Source organism: Oenanthe melanoleuca, chromosome Z, assembly GCF_029582105.1.
Source record: "Oenanthe melanoleuca isolate GR-GAL-2019-014 chromosome Z, OMel1.0, whole genome shotgun sequence".
Taxonomy (NCBI): domain Eukaryota; kingdom Metazoa; phylum Chordata; class Aves; order Passeriformes; family Muscicapidae; genus Oenanthe; species Oenanthe melanoleuca.
Genome location: NC_079362.1, coordinates 38,958,299 through 38,978,699, shown reverse-complemented (window position 1 = coordinate 38,978,699; position 20,401 = coordinate 38,958,299). Strand labels below are relative to the sequence as shown.

At 39.1% G+C, this 20,401-nt stretch overlaps 1 protein-coding gene across 6 annotated transcripts in view; it reads left to right on the top strand.

The window, feature by feature from the left end:
* AOPEP (aminopeptidase O (putative)) overlaps nt 1–20,401 on the top strand; it is a 190,006-nt gene that overhangs the window by 8,894 nt on the left and 160,711 nt on the right. For all 6 annotated transcript variants that reach the window (XM_056514251.1, XM_056514250.1, XM_056514249.1 and 3 more), the window contains exons 2-4: nt 103–1,055; nt 9,356–9,522; nt 15,991–16,153. In XM_056514251.1, coding sequence (XP_056370226.1) covers nt 250–1,055; nt 9,356–9,522; nt 15,991–16,153 — 1,136 coding nt within the window. In that variant the 5' untranslated portion in view covers nt 103–249. The remainder of the gene's footprint in view (nt 1–102; nt 1,056–9,355; nt 9,523–15,990; nt 16,154–20,401) is intronic.

The window sequence follows — 20,401 nt, the reverse complement described above, 5'->3', positions numbered from 1 at the left end:
AAATCACCCTTTGATAAAGGCAGCTGAACTTTAAATAGATTTAGAATCAGTGCACTTCAGAAATGGTTGTGAGATGATTTTCCTTCTTTTTTTTCTTTTTAGAATACAAGAAGTGGAGAAACTACAATTTTGATATTCTAATCTTATTCAAAATTATTTTGGCGCTGAGAGGCTGAATATTCTCCTTCTGGAGTCATTATATATCAGGATTGTCTAAGGCTTTGTAGAACTATTGCCCAACAGGTGAACATGGAGACACAGCTAGACCCCATGAAGGATGACTTGCCCCTAATGGCAAACACTAGCTACATGCTTGTAAAGCACTATGTATTGGACTTGGATGTGGATTTTAAAAATAAAGTTATTGAAGGCAGCATAGTTCTGTTCTTTGAGACTGGGAGCCAGTACAAGAAAACCAGCAGTGCTGGCAAGGAATCCTGCCATTCACCGTTTGATGAAACCTGTAAAATGAGGGCATCTGAACCCTGCCACATTCCTATGATAAATATGAGTACCTGTTCATCTAAAACGGAATATAATGACTTTGCTGTCAGTGGTACAGAAGAGGAAGCTACTTCTGATGAAAATAGTAACCATAGCAACAATGAACAGGCTTCTGGGATTTCTAGTTCAAAGGACTGCTGTGGCATAGAGAATCATGGAAACAAGGATTTTCTGCTGATATTGGATTGCTGTGATTTATCTGTGCTGAAGGTTGAAGAGGTAGATGTTGCTGCTGTGTCTGGCATTGAAAAATTTACAAGATCTGTCAAGCTAACTGGTGTTTCAAAGGAGCTGGAAAATCTCAGGAATCAGATTGTACATGAACTTGTGACTTTACCCGCAGATCGCTGGAAGGAACAGCTATACTATTTTACTCACTGTAGCCAGGCACCTGGCTGTGGAGAGCTTCTGTTTAGTACTGGCACCTGGAGCTTGGAGATAAGGAAATCAGGAATTCAGACTCCGGCAGACTTTCCCCATGCAATAAGAATTTGGTACAAAACCAAGCCAGAGGGAAGATCTGTTACATGGACCACAGACCAGAGTGGCAGGTATGTAACTGTTTGCTGAAAGCTTTGTATGCAGTAAATTTAAATATGTGCAAGAATGGAGAATTGCATAATTGCTGAGCAGCTGTGAAGACAATGAGTACACTCATCCACAGTTTTCATTTCATCCTTGGTTTGAATCCTTTTGCTGTACTAGAAGAACAGAGTCTCTCTGTTCATGAAACCTTAATGGACTTGAAGATCTCAGGCCTGTCTTAGTGATTGTATTTGCTCTTTCAGAGTGGGAGTAAATAACTTGTATGTATTTCACAAGTGTGTGCAGGGAATGGGAAATTATCATTTAGGAAAAGGTATGAATGACAGGTTACTTTGTGCTTTTTTTCCTTCCTGGCTTACACAACATAAAGTTCAATATACATAGCATTTTATAGAATTACTTCACAATTAGTCCTTTATCAATATTGTAATCGGCTTAGAAATACAGTCTTTTCCTGTTTAGTCTCTCATAATCAACTTTCAAAATCTCCTTCATCTATAATGTTAAGAACATTGATAATAGCAAATGAACTGCAAACTGAAAGAACAATTGGCATTATATCTAGTGTTAGTGAAAAGGATGTGGTATCATACTGAAATCTTCCATATAAGCTTTTTATAGAAGAGAAACTACAATCCACTCTTGACTTCTACAACTGTAATTGTTTTATTGCAATGTCGAAAGGTGGATTTTAATGGCTGTTATTTCTTTACAATCTTTAAGAAGCAGGAACAAAGTTGGAAGATAAGGAAATAATTTGACCTAATTGAATATTTGCTTTTCATTCCAATCTGTTAGGTAAAAGGTTATTTATTACCTTTTATTTTAGTTATAAATTTATATAAATTAATAATAAATTAATATTATATAAATTAAGTCTTTTCACTAGCATCTGTGTTGGTGAGGAAAATGAGGCCTTTTGATTGTATTTGTGGTGGCTAGGGAATTCTGCTACTTATCTGTTAGCACTATCAAGTCCAGAAATGTCTCAATCCTGTTCTTTATTTCTTTCCCTTCCTTTCCTTGCTCTCTGAGGAGTTACTTTTGGTTTGAGATTAGGAATTCGACTGTGGAGATAAGACAAAGGACTCTGCATGATACAACGTGACTCAAACAGAAGCCGTTTATTGTGCCTCTAAACGTTGTCTATATTTACTAGTTATCTTTGATTATGCAGTCATGCATTATTTTATTGGTTGCTCCACTTCGTCCATGCATCTTTTGATTGGTAGCTTGATATTGTCCACGAGGCAAGCACACACCTTTTATATTCATCCAATTGGTTGATACTATAAGCATCATTTTACTCAGGTGGACAACCCTATGTTCTGTCAGCAACTTTCTGCTTCCTCTTTCTTCTTGCACCATCAGCTTTTTTACCCACAGAGATTACCCATTTGAGAAGGTTAGGCTGGGTCATTTTGTACATGTCCATTTTCCTGTAAATATGATCCTACATGTAACTCTATATAGTACCCTTTTATCTGAAAATTCTGAATTATGACTGCAAGCGAAGATAGAGCAATTGTCCATGGGCATGTGTCTGTGTCTACCTGCCCTAATGCATAATGTTAGCAACACTCAGCTGGTATAGGACTCCTCCTTTGTGTGTTTGGAGCATTTGAATGTTTCTTTTAACCATCTATATCATGAACAGTTTTGACTCTTCATAACCCTTTCACTGCAAAGCGTTGTTTTTACTTTGTTGACATTTAATGGCAGTTGTACACAAATGGATGGAATTTTGTGGATCAATAATGGAGCAGAAAAAGCAGGCTCAACGTGAATTCAGCAGCTTGATGGTCTAAAATAGTAAAAACTGCTTTATTTCCCGGCCTGTATAGGGTGTTCCAAAAACTAATGCTTGTCAGAAAATAAGTTTTCATAGTACAGTCATTAGAATCTTTCTTGGTATATTTTTAAAATCAAATTCTATATGTGATGAGCCCATAGGCATAGTGGTAAATCTCATATTCTTATAGGAGGATTCTTCAAATTGTTCCAAATTATGTATCCAGTGCCTTTTTTTCAGATGTCAAATTCTTTGCCAAAGGACTCTATACTCTGGTTCCAACCCTGAAGAACAGTAAATGACAAAGTACACACATTGTGTAACCATTTCAATGTTTCCTGTAATTTAACATTAGTACAATGTTTTGAAATTTAGCCTGTGCATAGTTTTATCAAGACTTGCATTTTATTTGTTTTAAAGAATGATGTATTATAATACACAAAAAAATCTAGTTGAAACAAAGCTTTGTGGGATGAGTTTAGGCAAGATAAGATATGTGTATACAAATGAGTTATCACAGCAGGACATACTTCTGTTTGTAGCAAAGAGCTGAATACATGGAATTTCAGCATTTCCCTGAGTCTGAGCTTGTGGGGCCAAACAAAAAAGGCAGCCACTGGGCTAACTTGTGCTAATGGAAAGAGGGAAGAAAGGAAAGACCAGGAAGCCTACCAAAATGCACTTGATGAAAGGGACACTTTTGACCTCTCTAAACTTGGATACTAGTTCCTTCCATTACTGGTATGATGACACAGGTGTTTGTACAGCTGGATCCTAAGACATGTTAGGGAGCTAATCTAATTGAAAGTAAGTAGAAGGGGAAAGAGAACAGAAGAGAATAAGATGTGTTTGGAAAATACTGCTGAGGTTAGTTTGGAAGGCAGAGTTTTTTACTACAAATTAGAAAATGTATAATGGAAGATATTTGTTTTTCAGTGACATGAGTTAGCATTGTTCTGTGCTCTTGGAAGCTGGAAATGCAGGAAGGGAATAAAGAATTAGGTTTTCTTCATAGGCAAGGTAGAATAAGATAGTCCAGGACCCTGGTAGGTTACAGACCAAGTCCTAAGAGGCTATAATCAGCTGTGGGGAATCTCTGCTGTTATTTTGTTTAATTTTGTTCCCAGTAATGGAAACATGGGAATATAAATATTTGAGCAATTAACGAAGCATTTGAGGTTCATTGGCCTATTCATGTGGTATGCAGTGACTTCTAAAGGCTGACAGATGATATTAATAGAATGGAAAAGTAAAACATACGAACAAACAAAACAAAACACAAAAAAAAAACCCAACAAAACCCCCCAAAACAAGCACAAAGAAACAAAAACCCCCAAAAACAAACCAAAACCAATCAAAAAAAGTAGGCAAACCCTGAGTACAAAATAAATGGATTTGATATTCCTGAAATGTGGAAGGCAAGAAACAAATATTTTTAAAAAATTTAAATTATCTCCTCTGAATTAGTTGTCCTAACTAAAAGGAAGACAATGTACGTGGGTATTATTGACTGGTGGTTTTTTTCAACAGTAAAATGTAAACAAGAATACCTGCTTTGATGGAATCTGATGATAGTCACTGGCACCTTGCAGATATGTAAACTGGTAAGGCAGAGTAAAAAAGTTCTTGTGATTTAGATGCCAGATGATCCTGGTGCTTTGACAGTGTAATTTACAGTAAGGAAGAGCTGCAAACAGCAGTGCTTTTACAGGGATTGGCCTTGTAATTGAAGGAGGGTGCCCCCTAACATCCTTCAATGGAGACAGCCTTTTCAGAAATAGGGAATGTAGTTTTTCAAATACAGGAAAGGGATAGCGTTTCTGTGCTGGGAATTTTCCTTGGTGAAGCCCCAGACATAGGCAAAGCAGGTTGACATGGGTGAGCCTTAGGCAATGTTTCAGATGTTTGATGGCAGGTATCTCAAGGCCTGCAGATTTCTGTTCAGAGAATAGATTATCAACTGAACATTTATTATTAGCTTGAAGATAGTTAATTCATTATTAGAGGGGATATGCTTACATGGTAGAGGGAGATCTGCCAAGAGCTGGTTTGAACTAATTTTGTTGTTTTGTAAAGATATGTGGATGACTGATGAGTTAAAATTGCGTGAGTCAAATTTTCATCAGAGATTACTGAACAACAGACAGTCCCTAATCTCCTCTTGGGGCAAAACCAAATGTTACCACAAGTAGTACTTGATTTCTCCGGGAGTCTGGGTGGCTGTTCACCTGGGAATGTTTACCTATATTTCTCATGGTCTTCCTTTTAGTTAGGGCAACTGATTCAGAGGAGATAATTCAAACTTTTTACAAATATTTGTTTGTTGCCTTCCATATTTCCAGGAATATCAAATCCATTCATTTTGTACTCAGAGTTTTCCTATTTTTTTTCTTGTTTATTTTTATTTTTTTTTTTTATATGTCATAAAGTTGTCCAGAGGCATAACCAGAGATGTCACTTTTGTGTTCTGTGAATGTTTCGTGGATGCTAGTTCTTCCAGTGTAATAAGTAATTAGATAAATAATCTGAGTTCTCTGCTTATCTTTCTTTTGCTGCATGGAATTTTCTTAACACTTGAAACCTATCTTGGCAACAATTATGTTTGGCATAAGTATTATATAAGTAGATGATTAGAGTATTACAAGACCATTAAAAGTTAAATATTGGTGTGGAGGGGATGGGAAGTAGAAAGAGGAAAGGAAGTGTGAAGTTTCTTGCTAGGATAAATGAGATAAATGATTTATAAAAGGGCAAATATGGGTGTCAACTGACAAAAGCAGTTTAAACTAATTATTCTTTGCTGTTGTGTCATGTGCTTAGGTTAGCTGGTTGTTTTTCTGGATCAAATGAAGAAACTCATCCATTTCAGAATAAGAATTATATTTCTGGTCCTCTTATGTGCTGGAATTGTGCTACCTGACCCCAAACAAAGACAATTATCAGCTGCAGTGGATATCCTAAAGTAACATTGTACTATTACCAATGCTCTAAAAAGAAATTGCCACTGTTAAAAGTATAATATAACAAATATCTAACTTAAGGCTGATAATGATTGTTCTTCTGAAAGTTTCCTTTAAAAATTTAGAACTTACATGTTTCATTATTATTTTTTTTAGCAGACTCACGTAATTTGGTATATTAAGGTATGAAATAATGAAATTAATAAATATACCTGGACAAAAATTGTTTTAAAATGGGTGAGGAATGGAAAGAATAGTTGTGAATAACAGATTATGTACTTGACCAGTCTTTCTCCACTTACTTAACTCACTTTCTACTTGGACCATTGAGACAGAGATTTGTGACCTTCCTGCATGTATTTTAGCATTAAAATGTATTAGGGAACAAAAAGCTACTGGTCTAGGAGGCCTAGAACTAAACCTGAAGGAGCAGCTTAAGTGCTAGCACTAAGCATATCTGTTCACTGAGTTTCATTTTCCCCATCTGCAAAATGGTATTGACATTATCTGTAAAATACCTTATGCTCTCTGAGAGCAGGTGACATTAATGTTCTTGGTAGCATCTATTCTGTAATGTTTATATTGTATTTGACAATTTGACACAGTGTTATGACATTTAGTTTAGCACTGTTTTGCCAGTCAGCCAGTTTCCTTTGTCATTGTGGCATTTCCCTCTACAGAGTATGAAGATCCCATATACTACTTCTGAGAGTGGATTGTACCAAGGCACCTGGCAAAACAGTGCATGGCAAATCTTTGGGGAAATGTGTGTAGCAGTGATCACTAATCCCACCTTTCCTCTACTAGGATCTCTTTTTATAAACCTATGTATTTTGATGAAGTTTTCATGAATGAGAAGTCACCTTTTCATGCCTTCCCAGCTGTAAAGGTTTGACTTGGATTTGCCAATTTTAATATATTTAATTTCTTTTAGAGATAGGATTTAGGAGCAAAAGCAAGGCAGGCTTAAAACTTAAAAGGGTATAAGAAGAAATTTATTAATAACACAAAAAAAAAAAAGAAATTCAGAATAAGATTTCCAGATTATTCCCTCATCCCCCTTCCCTCATCTTCTACATTTCTTAACAGCAACATACAGAGAACACTTCAGTCAGTTATCTACTTAAATAATCATTTCAGTTCACTCCAGAGAGAAAAGTTCCTTTTTTTGGTTTAGGCTTAGGGAGTGTCTTCGCCTTCACAATCTGCGTCCGCCCAGAGAACCACGAATTTCTTCCCATCCCCACAGTCCTTCCAGAGCTGTTATGGGTTATGCTGCACGCTTGGGGTACTACTTTTAAGGGCAGGCTGCTGAAAAACAAAATTCTCTTCATCTCTTTTTCTGTTAAATGTCTCTGTCCATCTTTCCAGTCCCAAAACAGAGAGCCCCATTTCCCTTAAGGCAAAAGATCCTTCTTCTCAAGCACTTTAACCTCATCAAGTATATTTCACAGTTTAATGAAATTTCAGTGTAGTCACAGTCCTCTCATAACCCACAGAAAAGGTTTTCAGCTCCTTATCAGTGGCATCTCTTCAATCCCTTCCCATCTGGAAAACTTAGCTTTCATTCACTGACTTCAGTAGACTCCTTGCTTTACTCTTTTCATTCCAGGGAACTCAGGAGATCTGTAGTCTCATCCAGGCATTAAAAGGGTTAAAACTGCATCCAGATAGTGGAGGAGCTGGGCCAGGCCTTGCTGGAAAAAGCGTGGCTGCAAGGGCCACGTGGAGCAGGCCGGACGAAACTCCAAACTCAGCTGCACCTCTTCACCCCGCACGGTCACTGGGCCTCTCCTCTCAGAACAGGGGGAAGGGAGAGGGTGCCGGTGGCTCCCATGCTGCTCGGCCATGCTGCTTGGAGAGGGAAAAGCTTGGCCGAGCCGAGCGGGGTCAAGCCAGGGCTAAGCTAAGGCTGAGCCGAGCCAAGGCCGAGCCAAGCAGGGGCTGAGCCGAGTGGGGGCCAAGCCGAGCCCAAAGCTGAGCGGGGCCGAAGCTCCGGCCGGAGCCTACCTCACCTCTGTGGAGGCCGGAAGCCAAAAGAGACCAGAAACCAAAAGAGATCAGTTTAACGTTATCAATGTGATTTGTGAAAGCGAAATAACTTTTTAATTGGTTACCCAAGCTGTCAACTGCTAGAATCAGCTCTCTGACTGGTCCCTGCAGCTCACAGGGGAAGTTCCCAGAGAGGGGACAGCCCTCCTGTTTCCTGACCCTGTGCTCTTCCCTCAGGTCACTCCCCGCTCCGTGTAAAACCAGCACACCAGCACATATGTGTTTTAGGGTAAATAATAAGCCCAGTAGCTCTTGACTAACATTACTGGGAGGAAGCAGGTCTTCCTGAAAGGTGAAAAAACAGGTTCTTCATTTTTCCTCTGAGCTCACTGCCATGCACTTTGTTTTTAGGAGACAAAAGCCAATTATTTTATGTATATCACAGTTGGTTACAGATTCAGTTTTAGGAGTTTAATTTCAACAAAGTTAATTAGAAATCCATTCAGATTAGTGGTCTATCACATTTAGTTGTACATTGTGTTTTACTGTTTAAAAGATAAACAGTTGGCTTTCTCTCCACTGCAGTTACCCGAGCTTCACTCAGTGTCTAGGTCCTAGTCTATTCACTCTGGTACATGACAGGGAAAATTGGATTATTTTCTTTTTTGCTTGTGTGTGTTAACAATGTGCCTACTTAAACTGCAGTTTTCATCCCTGTTTTGCTGGAAGATCCACCAGCAATAGCAAGTTAGAAAGAGCTAATGAAAGACCTTGTTACCTTCCCAGCTGTAGCTAAGTGGCTAATAAGAAATTTACTGGCATGAAATATTGCAGCTGAAATTGGAAGGGAGTAGTAGACTGCGAGGTTCTATTGAGGAGAGGATTGGGGTGGTTACTGCTACGAAAAGAGCAGTACTACAAGGAAGATTGCAATGTAAGAAGCGAGAAGGAAGCTGAAGCTGAAAGAATAGAAATTAATTCTTCTTGTGATATGCCCTGTGGTTGAAATTCCCAAAGATAGGTGAGCTAGTGTGCGATACCTCTAAGATTCAATGTAAAAATGTCAGGATTTATTGAGGCTTGGACTAAGGAAGACTCATAACTAGATCTACTGCTGAGTTTGCATGAGCCTCTAGATTGTTAATCCAGGAGACTGGATTAATGATAGTGAAAGCACTACAGGGATGATAGCAGGGAGGTGTCACGGGTGTTGGTTAAGCCCTGCAATACCATCGTCAAAAGATACTCAGAAGCTTTCTTCAACCTCATGGGTTTAACTGGAAGCTATTGTATGAGACTGGAAGACTCAAGCAAAAGCAGAAGAGAGAAAAGACTGGAGTTTGTCTTTTCTAGTTTGAAGATATTGTAATAATCTTGCTTTTCTTGTCTTAAGTGACTTAGATTGCACTTTGATTTCATGTCATACAGGTCTGAGACCTGCAGAGCTGAAGTTAAAGAAAGAAATCACCTCAGTACAACAGTGTCTTTGATTTTTTATATAGAACTTAATTCAGTCTTTCTTATTGTAATTACAACTTCAATCTCTTTTCCTTCCATCTAGGCCATGTGTTTATACAATGGGATCACCAATAAACAACAGAGCCCTTTTCCCATGCCAAGAACCGCCCATTGCGTTGTCAACGTGGCAAGCCTCAGTCCGAACAGCTGCAGGCTTTGTTGTGTTAATGAGTGGTGAAAACTCAGCAGAACCAGTCCAGCTTCGAGAAGGTGAAATATGTTTTTCAAGCTAAATAAGTTTCTACACTTTTATAATTAGAAATCAAGCTTAGTAAATACATGATTTGTGAAAGAATGAAGTTCCTAACCTTAAAAACACTTCCGTGTCTCTCTGTAATCTCCGTGCCATTCTGTGGAAAAGTTGCCTGCTCAAGGCCTCATGATAACTTCAAAAGTATTCAAAGTATTTCTTCTGTATTCTATCTGTATTTCACTGTGTTTCTTACTTTTTTCCCCCTCTGTGTTTCCAAACCTAGATTTAACTTTTTTATAAATTTGCTTTATTTTAATCACAGTGTACTTGAGTTTTGTAGATGAAATACCTTATCAGGCTCTCAACGACTTCAGGCCTTGGTAGATAATTATCTTTCAGTTTTAGTTCTCCAGTCCGAATGTAGTTCAGCATGTGATTAGAGGCAGCCATTTTGTCATATCTGGAATATGTGGAATATGTGGAATAGCTGAAGATTATCAGGTCAGTACCCTGAAAACCTCATCTCTGTGAGGGCTTTTTGCATTGATAAAACATACTTTTTCAACAGTAAGCAAACAAGCATTTCTTCTGTGTTGGTTATGTACTATTATCTAAACTTCTTTTTGCACAGAGAAGGAAGTTTCTGAGGCTTGTATAAGTTCTACATATAATGAAATATGTCTTGTTCTTGTGGGTTTCGCTATGATCTGTCAAACTGGGTTAGTATTTTCTAGTGTGAGTAGTTCTGATAAGAAGTAGCATGTAAGAGAAGGTTAGATGTAATCTTTGGAAAAATATCTCCTGTTCCTCTTTAAATAGGCAGGTTTAGTCTTGAGCAGAAAAAAAAATGAGAAAGTCTCCTTGATTCGAGAATCCATCCATTTTCATGAAATTGATGATATTTGGCCATATATGAGGCCTCTTTCAAGGCTTGTCTCTGCTGCTGAAATATGGAAAACTGCCACAATGAGCTGCTCAGTTCCCTTGGAGAGCATTCAAGGGAGAATATAGTAATCCCTGAGACTTTCCTGTCTCAGCATCAAGAAAGCAAGGACACTCTTGCCTTCAGACCAGGAAAATAACTTTTCCATCAGCATTTAACTGGTTTAATGAGACTCCCATTGTCTTGCTTACATACAGCTGGAAATTAAGAACCAGCAAGCTGTTTGAATTGTAAACATTTACAAAACTAAAACAGAAGCAAAAAGGGAAAGGAGTAATATTCTGACAAATGTTTTAAAATCCAAGTAAACCCAAGATTTAAGTGCTAATCTGAAGCCTTGAATAAATTCTTAATGAATTTAGGAATACAAATTAATGAGTGTAATTAATAGGACTTTTAAGAGTTAAAAAGTCTGAAATGTTTTGTTGTTTTAAATAACCTGTCCACATAGGTCTTGTTGTTTGTCAATTCTGGAAGGTATATTAAATACATCCAATTTAAAATTTTGTCTTTGCACACCAGAAAGTCTTTTAGGGTAGCTTCAATTTAATTAAGTTTGCCAAGTTGTTGACATACAGTTTGCTATTGCTGTGCAATATTTATGTGCAATATTGCTGTGCATATTTATAAAATCATACATAATTGGCAGAATTTTTTTAAAAATGCTATTTATTGGAAAGAATTAGCATTTTGGTAAACAGTTGTGAATAAATTTGTTCTGAATAGAATTATGAGTTAGCTGAATAATTTTTTCCTTTAAAACTCACAATTAAAACCAGTGTGCAGGCAGACAGCAAGAGAATAGCAAGCAAAGTTGATTCCTTCAAGCTTTTAGGGATCTGCATTCTGCTTCACTGACACATATCTCTACATGTACGGATGCATTAATCCAGTGCATACCTGGGCTAAGTGTACTCCCATATGCAGATTCCTCCTTCAACAATTGTATTTGCAGGTTTTGGCAAGAGTGTGTTTCCTCCCATATGTGCCATTTTTGCATTCTGCCTCCTACAAAACTGTGTTTGGTCCTGTCATTTGCAATAGAGGGAGGCCACGTTTGTTTGAAAATAGTGACAGAATACAAATAGAAATGGTAACTATTTGAGTATGACCAATACTGCTTAAAATACCTTGCATTCTTTATGGACACTTAGAGAAGTTGATCAGAAAAATGCAATTAATAATGCCCTTTGGGAGAAGGCTTGATAGCGAGCACTACATCTGTGTGTAATGTGGGCCATTTAAACATTAAATTTATTTTTCTACACTTGTCAGTTTTACTTTCCTTCAGTACATTACTATAACACATAGAAGCTGTAAATGTATTTAGTCACAAGCACCTTTCTATTTGTTCAATTCATATTCAAGAAGTAGATATTCACCCATTAAGTGTGAAATAGACAGGCTTGCTTTTTACTCCACTACTTTGTAATCCTTGATCATGTTTTGATATCTGCATTGTGAGTGAGGAGTATACTGGTACTGAGGAAAAAGAGAGTGCTGGAAGAACCACTCCTCCTGCGATGTAGTCAGCAGCAACAGTTGTCTTTGCTTGTGCTCCTCACTTTCCACAAGGCAAAACAAAAGAGTGCCATACTTGTGTTGATTGATCTCCAGCATTGATCAGGGTCTACAGCAGGGCAGTTGAGAGCTTGTCATGCACTACTCATCCCTCTGAGCCAGTGCCGAACTAACACTCTGGCATGAATGTGAGGGAGCTCTGTGGGGAATTCTGGTTTTCAAACAAGACCAAAAAATCATTACAAGTTAAAAAGAGTTTCAGAAAGCTGGAGGATTCTTAATCCTGGTGCTCCAGCCAAAGAGTAGTTTTTACATAGGTACTTATGTAGCTGCATGTTGATATATTAGCACTAGCTCTTACCTTGTATATCTATTGCTGTGTAGGGCTATCTCTCCTTTTCCATAGAGGTAGTTGAACTTTTTGGGTTTCAGTAAATAGTAAACATCAGCTATATTTTGTGGTGTTTGTGTTAGTGCAAACTATTTGACAAAAAATACACTGGTAAGTAAAAATGTTCATAATGTTCTTGCATTTGAGATCAACAGATATCGCTTTGGCATTTTTTTTCAGTTATAATGAACTTTACAGGACTCAAACAATTTTAATTATTTCAAAGATAGCTGAATGCATTAAAAATTCTAGGAAGTAATTACATCATTCATCATTATTATTTCAAGTAAGAGAAATAAACGGTCTTTAAATTGTTCTTTTGCATAGTTATAAATAGATTACAATTTCCTGCTCTTGTTAAACATTTGCGTGGAAAGTTTTTCACTTTAAACTCATAGAATTGGTGATTGTTGCTGCATCAACAGTTATTAGTGCAGTTATGACACAATAGATTTGCTATGCAGAATTGAAAAAAAATTTCAGAGTTATGGATAGAGAAAATAACAAAATGTTTTGAAAATATTATAATTGCCTAAAAATAATTATATGTAGGAATCAAGTTGTTTTAAGATTACATTACAAGTAGAAGGACTGTGGTAGATCTACTTTTATTTTTCCCATGGACTAACCCCAGCCCAAGCTCTTGTCTTTCCCAAACAAGTCTGAAGATGTTTTTGTAGGAAATGCTGTGTTTGGTAAAGAAAGCCACATCCCCGTTTCACCTGCAGTGTTTCCTGTTGTCCTAGAGATGGAGCTGTATCCAAGGCTGACACTGAAAAGCGCAGCGTAGCCAGCGGATGGGGAGAGCAGCGAAAAGGAGTTGAGTGAAACTTGTGATCCCAATCTATGTGCTGGGATAGATCATAGGATACAGATGGAGGAAAACAAAACAGAGCCCACTGACGTGAAGACAGTGAAAGGAAGGAAGTGAAGTTATGTGAGAGGTCAGCCTGGGAAACAATCTTGCCAGTAGTGAGAGAAGACTCAAGGTCAATGAGTTAATTAAGCTGTCTTTGAAACACTGCTTCATGGTTCTGTCCAGAGAGAACTTCTGCCATCAAGAACTTTTCAGTCACTGATAAGCAAATAGACTATTTTCAAGCCTGAAGAATTCTATGCTTCTTTAGAGAGAACACACTTGTCATGCCAGTGCATTGATTTCAGTCAACAAATGTAGGATAAATAAATAGGTATTCTACATAGTTCTCGAGTATGAATGCAGAAGGCATCAAAAACCACTGCAGGAAATGGACTGAGCCCTAGGTGGATATGCAGATACTACAAAACTTGGATCTTGCTCTGGGATGATCCACAGTTCACATGATTTCTAAAAGCCATGCAAAGTAAAAGAGGCTTTGGTACCTTCACTCTTTTTGCATCAAGTCAGCTCTAAATAGCATGTGTTCATTGCTAATTTGTATAAATTTCTGAATGCAGTACATGCTGTTCTTCTCTCTGGACTGCTAATCTGATTGCCATTCCTTTTAGACATTGTGTTCAAGCTGTTTGTGGAGTGTTTTTTAGGGAAAAAACCTTCTTGCTTGCTGTTGCCTGTCTTACTGAACTTGTTCCTCACTGTAACCCTCTCTGATCTCTGTTTGCCTAGTACAGGCCAACACCCTTTCCTTTTAGACAATCTCACAGTTGTGAGAGCTTTCTCCTTAATACCTTGTGCCATTTGGAATGGTTTTCTCTAACTGCTTTTTGACTTCCATGGTTTTTTCAGAACATAGTTGAAAACATGACAGTTTTTCGATTACAGTTTTCTCTGTTGTTATTTAATTTTTAAGAATTTACAATTGACATAACTACATGGAGCATTTTGTAATGCTTTATAGCATTTAGATGCAACACTAAGTGCAGAACCTCCCAGGCTTGTCCTGCATGTATGTAAGTTAATGGCAAAGTTGTTACTAATTACAGTGTGTGCAGGCTTGGGCCTCTAGCACAGTCTATCAATGAAAATCTGGACATCAGCAATTTGGTATTCTGAAATAATATATTGTTGCTGCCCCAGATGACCTTTTTCTCTCAAGGTGGCCTTTGCTCGTCTTGGCTTATTTGTAGTTTTGTTAAGTTAATAATAATAATAATAATAATTTTTTTAAAAAAGGCAGAGTAAAATTTGGCAAAGCTATCCTCCTTATTCTTAATGTGTTTGGAGCAAATAAATCTATTCTGCTTACATACTGACAGGAGGTTAGAAAAATTACAGGAAAATACATTCACCTGACAATACTGACAAAAGGTTTTTGATGGTGGATGCTGCCTAAAGTGGAATGGGGCGAAGGAGTACAAGTGGTTTCTAGTGCATATAAGAGGCAAAACCTTTATCTGCCTCTCAGAAGACTTCACAAATGGTATTGTTTTTTCATACTAAATGAAGGTGGAAAACTTGTTAAGGCTAAACAAAAGATTTTTTTCTTTGTCCTTCCTTTGGACAGCCTGACCTTCTTTGGCCATTAAGGTCAGAAATCAAGTGATGCTTTGCAGCATTGTCTATTTCCTTTCCTCTGTGCCTTGTGGTCTCCACTTAGTTGTGGGGTTTTTTCTTTTTTTTTTCTCTTTTGGTAGTGTTCCACAGTCCTAGTCAGAATACTTTTGCAAAAAACCAAGTACTAAGGTTCTCTCAAAATAACTGAAGTTTGTATGTTTCCACCGTTGCCCTAGCTACAGTCATTTGCACATGATTCATCAGATTGTAACTCATGCTAGGCTTGTTTCAAAAGAATTAATCTATTAGTATGGTGTAGTAACTGTATTATGACCATAAGTGAATAAGTGGATGTGATTCTTAAAATATATCTTTTTTAAAGGGGCAAACAGAAAATCTAAACATTTTTATTAATGAAAAGTATTTTGTTCTAAACATCCTCCACTTCATGAAAGTGTGTTTGTACATACAGTGATCCTAAACCATACTCCTTGTCTCCCCACAGTGTGTTCCCATAATGATAAAACTTAGCATATTTTTACCTCCTAATAGATTCCCATCTTGTTTTAGCACCTTCATGACCAAATTGCTGACTTAGATAGTATTTCATCTGCGTCTAAGATTTGATTTTGTACTGCCTGGTTGACATATTATGTACCTCAAATAGCTGGGTCTAATTCACAAGCATTACTGTTATTTGTTAAAACTTGCTATCAGTTTGTTATCAGTATCTGGTACTACCCAGAACAAAATGAAAGGTTTTGGGTTGTGTGAGATAATACAAACAAGACAAAATCATAAGACAGTATATACTAGATTGAAAGAATTTAATTTTAATATTGCTTATGTATGTGTACGTATTTAAAGCTGTTACTAGATTTCATGTCTGATATAATTCTTGGGCAGTAACAGTACAATCATGTTAAATTGCATTACCAACATCCAATTTATGTATGATTTATTTACAGGTAAAGACATCAGCAAAGTTGCAGGTGTAAGTAAGCAGTACTTAGAACACAGAATCCATGGTGGTTGCATACAACTGTTAATATATGTCTCAAGGCAATTATTTTTATTCCCTCCACAAAAGTACCAAGATGTTAGGTGGGAGGTTTGGCCCAAAATCTTAAGTACATGAAAATGTCAAGTACCTAACGTGCTGTAATGTGTCTGTACAAATGCTCTTTTGTTTACAGGTATCTTGAGCTGGTACTACTATGTGTCTATGCCAATGCCAGCATCTACCTTCACTATTGCTGTGGGGTGCTGGCAGGAAGTTAAACAGCAGTTCTCCAAGCAAACAGCTGCTATTGAAACAAACACTGTGTGTTCTTTGCCATCATCCCAGACTGATTTCAGGTTGGTGTTTATAATATTATTGAAAAAACAGATATACGGGTAGCATTTCCATTTAGTCTGTGGAATGTGAAAATGAGTCATATTAGCATAGGAATCAAAATAGAACTTGTTTAATGTGAACAAAAAAATCTTGACAGGAAAATAATTCCAAAGGAATTATTTCATGGGAGTGGTTCTTTTTATGTGAAAACAAGCTGCTTAGTGAGCAACAGGGTTTGTAAATTCCACTGTCTGCTAAATTTGTATCCTATATCCTTAACACTGCTGCAGCAAGTCTAGGTGCTGTCTTGTTTCTTAAAATACTTGATTCTTTTCTAGATCCCTAGTGACTCATACTACAGTATTGCCTACTTACTTGTTTGTTCTGCTCCAGTCTCATTGCACAGATCTAGTTCAGTGGTCCCATAAAATAGAGTTGGACCAATGGTTCTTAGCTGTTTTTGACCAAACTAGTAGAAATGCAATTATTTTAGATCATCCATTCTTCCTTGCAATCTAGTCAAAACTCATTCAGTTTGAATTACTACAGAGTGGTGGATGAGCCTGAAAATAATATTTGAAGGTAGAAAACAAGTTTCTGGAAAAATACCATTTGTTTTCACATGTATTCACCTTAGCAGAAGTCTCAGACATGGGACTTGATCTCCTCATACATTACTCTCAGATTTTCAAATCCATGTCATAGCATCACAGAACAACCCAGGCTGTAATGGACTTAAAAGTTCACCTCGTCCATACTTTCAGTGGAAGGAGTTTAGATGAAGATTTACACCCATTCGCCCTTGTCTTGGCCATGTGGCTCCTTGTGAAGAGAGTGACTCTGTGATCTTTGCAGATGCCCTTCAAGTACTGAAATACTGCAATGAAATTCTCTTTCCCCTTCTCTGAAAAGGCCTAGCTCATTCTGTCTTTCCTCACAGGGGAGGTTCTGCAGCCCTCTGTTAATTTTTGTGGCCCTCCTTTAGACACTCTTGTGTCTTCATTGAATTGTGAGGCCCAGGAGGCAGCAGCTTCAGCTGCTGCCTGACAAACTCTGCTCAGAGCATGGTGATGCCTCTGTCCCTCTACCAGCAGTGTCCCTGCAGCTGCAGCCCAGGATCCAACCTCCCTCTGTCCCTGTGCCAGCAGTGTCCCTGCAGCTGCAGCCCAGGATCCAACCTTCCTCTGTCCCTCTGCCAGCAGTGTCCATGCAGCTGCAGCCCAGGATCCAACCTTCCTCTGTCCCTCTGCCAGCAGTGTCCCTGCAGCTGCAGCCCAGGATCCAACCTCCCTCTGTCCCTCTGCCAGCAGTGTCCCTGCAGCTGCAGCCCAGGATCCAACCTTCCTCTGTCCCTCTGCCAGCAGTGTCCCTGCAGCTGCAGCCCAGGATCCAACCTCCCTCTGTCCCTGTGCCAGCAGTGTCCCTGCAGCTGCAGCTGATCCCATCTGCCTCTGTCCCTCTACCAGCAGTGTCCCTGCAGCTGCAGCCCAGGATCCCATCTGCCTCTGTCCCTGTGCCAGCAATGTCCCTGCAGCTGCAGCCCAGGATCCAACCTCCCTCTGTCCCTCTGCCAGCAGTGTCCATGCAGCTGCAGCCCAGGATCCCATCTGCCTCTGTCCCTTTGCCAGCAGTGTCCCTGCAGCTGCAGCCCAGGATCCCATCTGCCTCTGTCCCTGTGCCAGCAGTGTCCCTGCAGCTGCAGCCCAGGATCCAACCTCCCTCTGTCCCTCTGCCAGCAGTGTCCATGCAGCTGCAGCCCAGGATCCCATCTGCCTCTGTCCCTCTGCCAGCAGTGTCCCTGCAGCTGCAGCCCAGGCTCCCTCTGCCAGCAGTGTCCCTGCAGCTGATCCCAGGATCCCTGTGCCTCTGTCCCTCTGCCAGCAATGTCCCTGCAGCTGCAGCCCAGGATCCAACCTTCCTCTGTCCCTCTGCCAGCAGTGTCCCTGCAGCTGCAGCCCAGGATCCAACCTTCCTCTGTCCCTGTGCCAGCAGTGTCCCTGCAGCTGCAGCCCAGGCTCCCACCTGCCTCTGTCCCTCTGCCAGCAGTGTCCCTGCAGCTGCAGCCCAGGATCCCATCTGCCTCTGTCCCTCTGCCAGCAGTGTCCCTGCAGCTGCAGCCCAGGATCCCATCTGCCTCTGTCCCTCTGCCAGCAGTGTCCCTGCAGCTGCAGCCCAGGATCCAACCTTCCTCTGTCCCTCTGCCAGCAGTGTCCCTGCAGCTGCAGCCCAGGCTCCCATCTGCCTCTGTCCCTCTGCCAGCAGTGTCCCTGCAGCTGCAGCCCAGGATCCAACCTTCCTCTGTCCCTGTGCCAGCAGTGTCCCTGCAGCTGCAGCCCAGGCTCCCATCTGCCTCTGTCCCTCTGCCAGCAGTGTCCCTGCAGCTGCAGCCCAGGATCACATCTGCCTTTGTAGCTGAGTGTCACATCAGTGACTCGTGTTCAAGTGAGTGTCCCCTGAACTTCGTGTCCCTTTCAGCGTGGCTGCTCCCCAGACACGCAGGTCACAGCCTGTGCTGGCCCTTTGGTGATGTCACCCCCGGGGCAGGAGTGTGCACTTGTTTCTGCTGCACCTTGCGCTGTTCTTGACAGCCCCACCCTCTCAGCTGTCCCAGTCTCTGAAATGGCTCTCCTTTCTGATGTGTCTACCTTAACTGCTTTCAAACCCATCGTCCAGAATGTTTGTGAAGATGTTGAACAGTGTGCGACCCAACACAATTTCTGAGGTACTCCACTTGTGACAGGCTGCTAGCCTTAGTGAAAACCACTGACCACTGCTCTCTGAGTGTGGCCTGTACAGTTTTCTACCCACCTTGCAGACCACCTGTCCAGTTTGTATGTTGCTAGTTTGTCCAGGAGAAGGCTGTGGGAAATTGTGGTCAGTATTTTGCAAAAGTCTGAGCAAACAACATCCACTACTCTCCCCACATCAACAGGAATTGTTATTTTATTGTAGAAAATGATTCAAAGTATTTGTGTAACATTTTTCTGTTACTCAGTTTGAAACTTTGTTGAAAAAATACTCTTCTTTTTGACAGCTGTTCTGGATAATACTTAGTTAGCATTAAGACAGTGGAACTACTAAAATCTTAGAACTTGAGAACTTAATATGGATTTTTTTTTTTTAAATTTAAAATTGAACCATTCTAATGGCTTGCAGCTTGGCTGATTTTGGTTAAAAATGCTAATTAATCTTAAGTATAGAAATTTTCATACTACATAAATAGGATCAATATGAAATGCCTGTTCTAATTTTAAGGGACTTAAAATTTTCATGAGCTTCTAGAAATTGCTTTCTGTTTATTTCTTTGCTACTTTTATGTTTATAATACAAACTCTGCAAAAATAAACTTTAGATGTATTCCTCTCAAAAGTATAGTGCATTTGGTGATAGGAATTTATTGATTTTGGTGCAAAAGATTAATCTGGCTCAGACAGAGCAAATGAAAGTTTCTGGGTGTTTTTGTAAAGTTTCTGAGAAGAGGGAAATATTTTTTTATTTTTTTGTAGAAAAATTTAGTGGAAGTTTTAATCAGTATGATGGTCATAGTTATGAGTTTATCTATGTGATAGTTATTGGATGAGTTAATTGACACATAGTGTGATGCATATGCAGCAGTTAGTGTCAGTGGAAAAAACAGAATGAATGTGTCTTGGGAAAAAAAAAGCTGACAAAAAAAATCCAAAAATCCTTTGCAAATGTGGTGTTTATTATACATAGACAAAACGAGACCCTAGGTGTGTACAAGGTTGTTTTCCAGCTAATTGGGACATAAAAATCTGTGTCCTTAAAAATGTGCTCTTACAGTTATATCCAGTTAATCTTTATTTGGGAGTTAGCACAGCGGATATTTTTGTTTATTTTAGTCAGTGAGACCAGGTAACCAAACCAACATTACTTATAACAATTACATTATTTGTATCCAAGAGCCAGTGAGTTTGACATAAGGAGGCTGTATCAAAGTAAATATTAAATGGAACTTTTTGTCTCTTTATGGTTAATAAGAAATTTGCAATTTTTATAAGAGATATTTGTGCTAGCTTTCATGCTTCTGATAATAAAATACAAAGTGACATTGTTTTCAAGCAGAAATATACTAGATTAAACCACCCATAGGAAAAAAAAATTGTGTAGTGATGGATGTGATTTCTTTACATATGTAGTCAATGAAAGGACTTAGAGTCCACTTCTTCGACAGAAAGACTTATGTAAGGTGCTGAAGTGTTAATACTTCAGCAAAATCTTACCCCTTTCTACATGTCATCATTTTG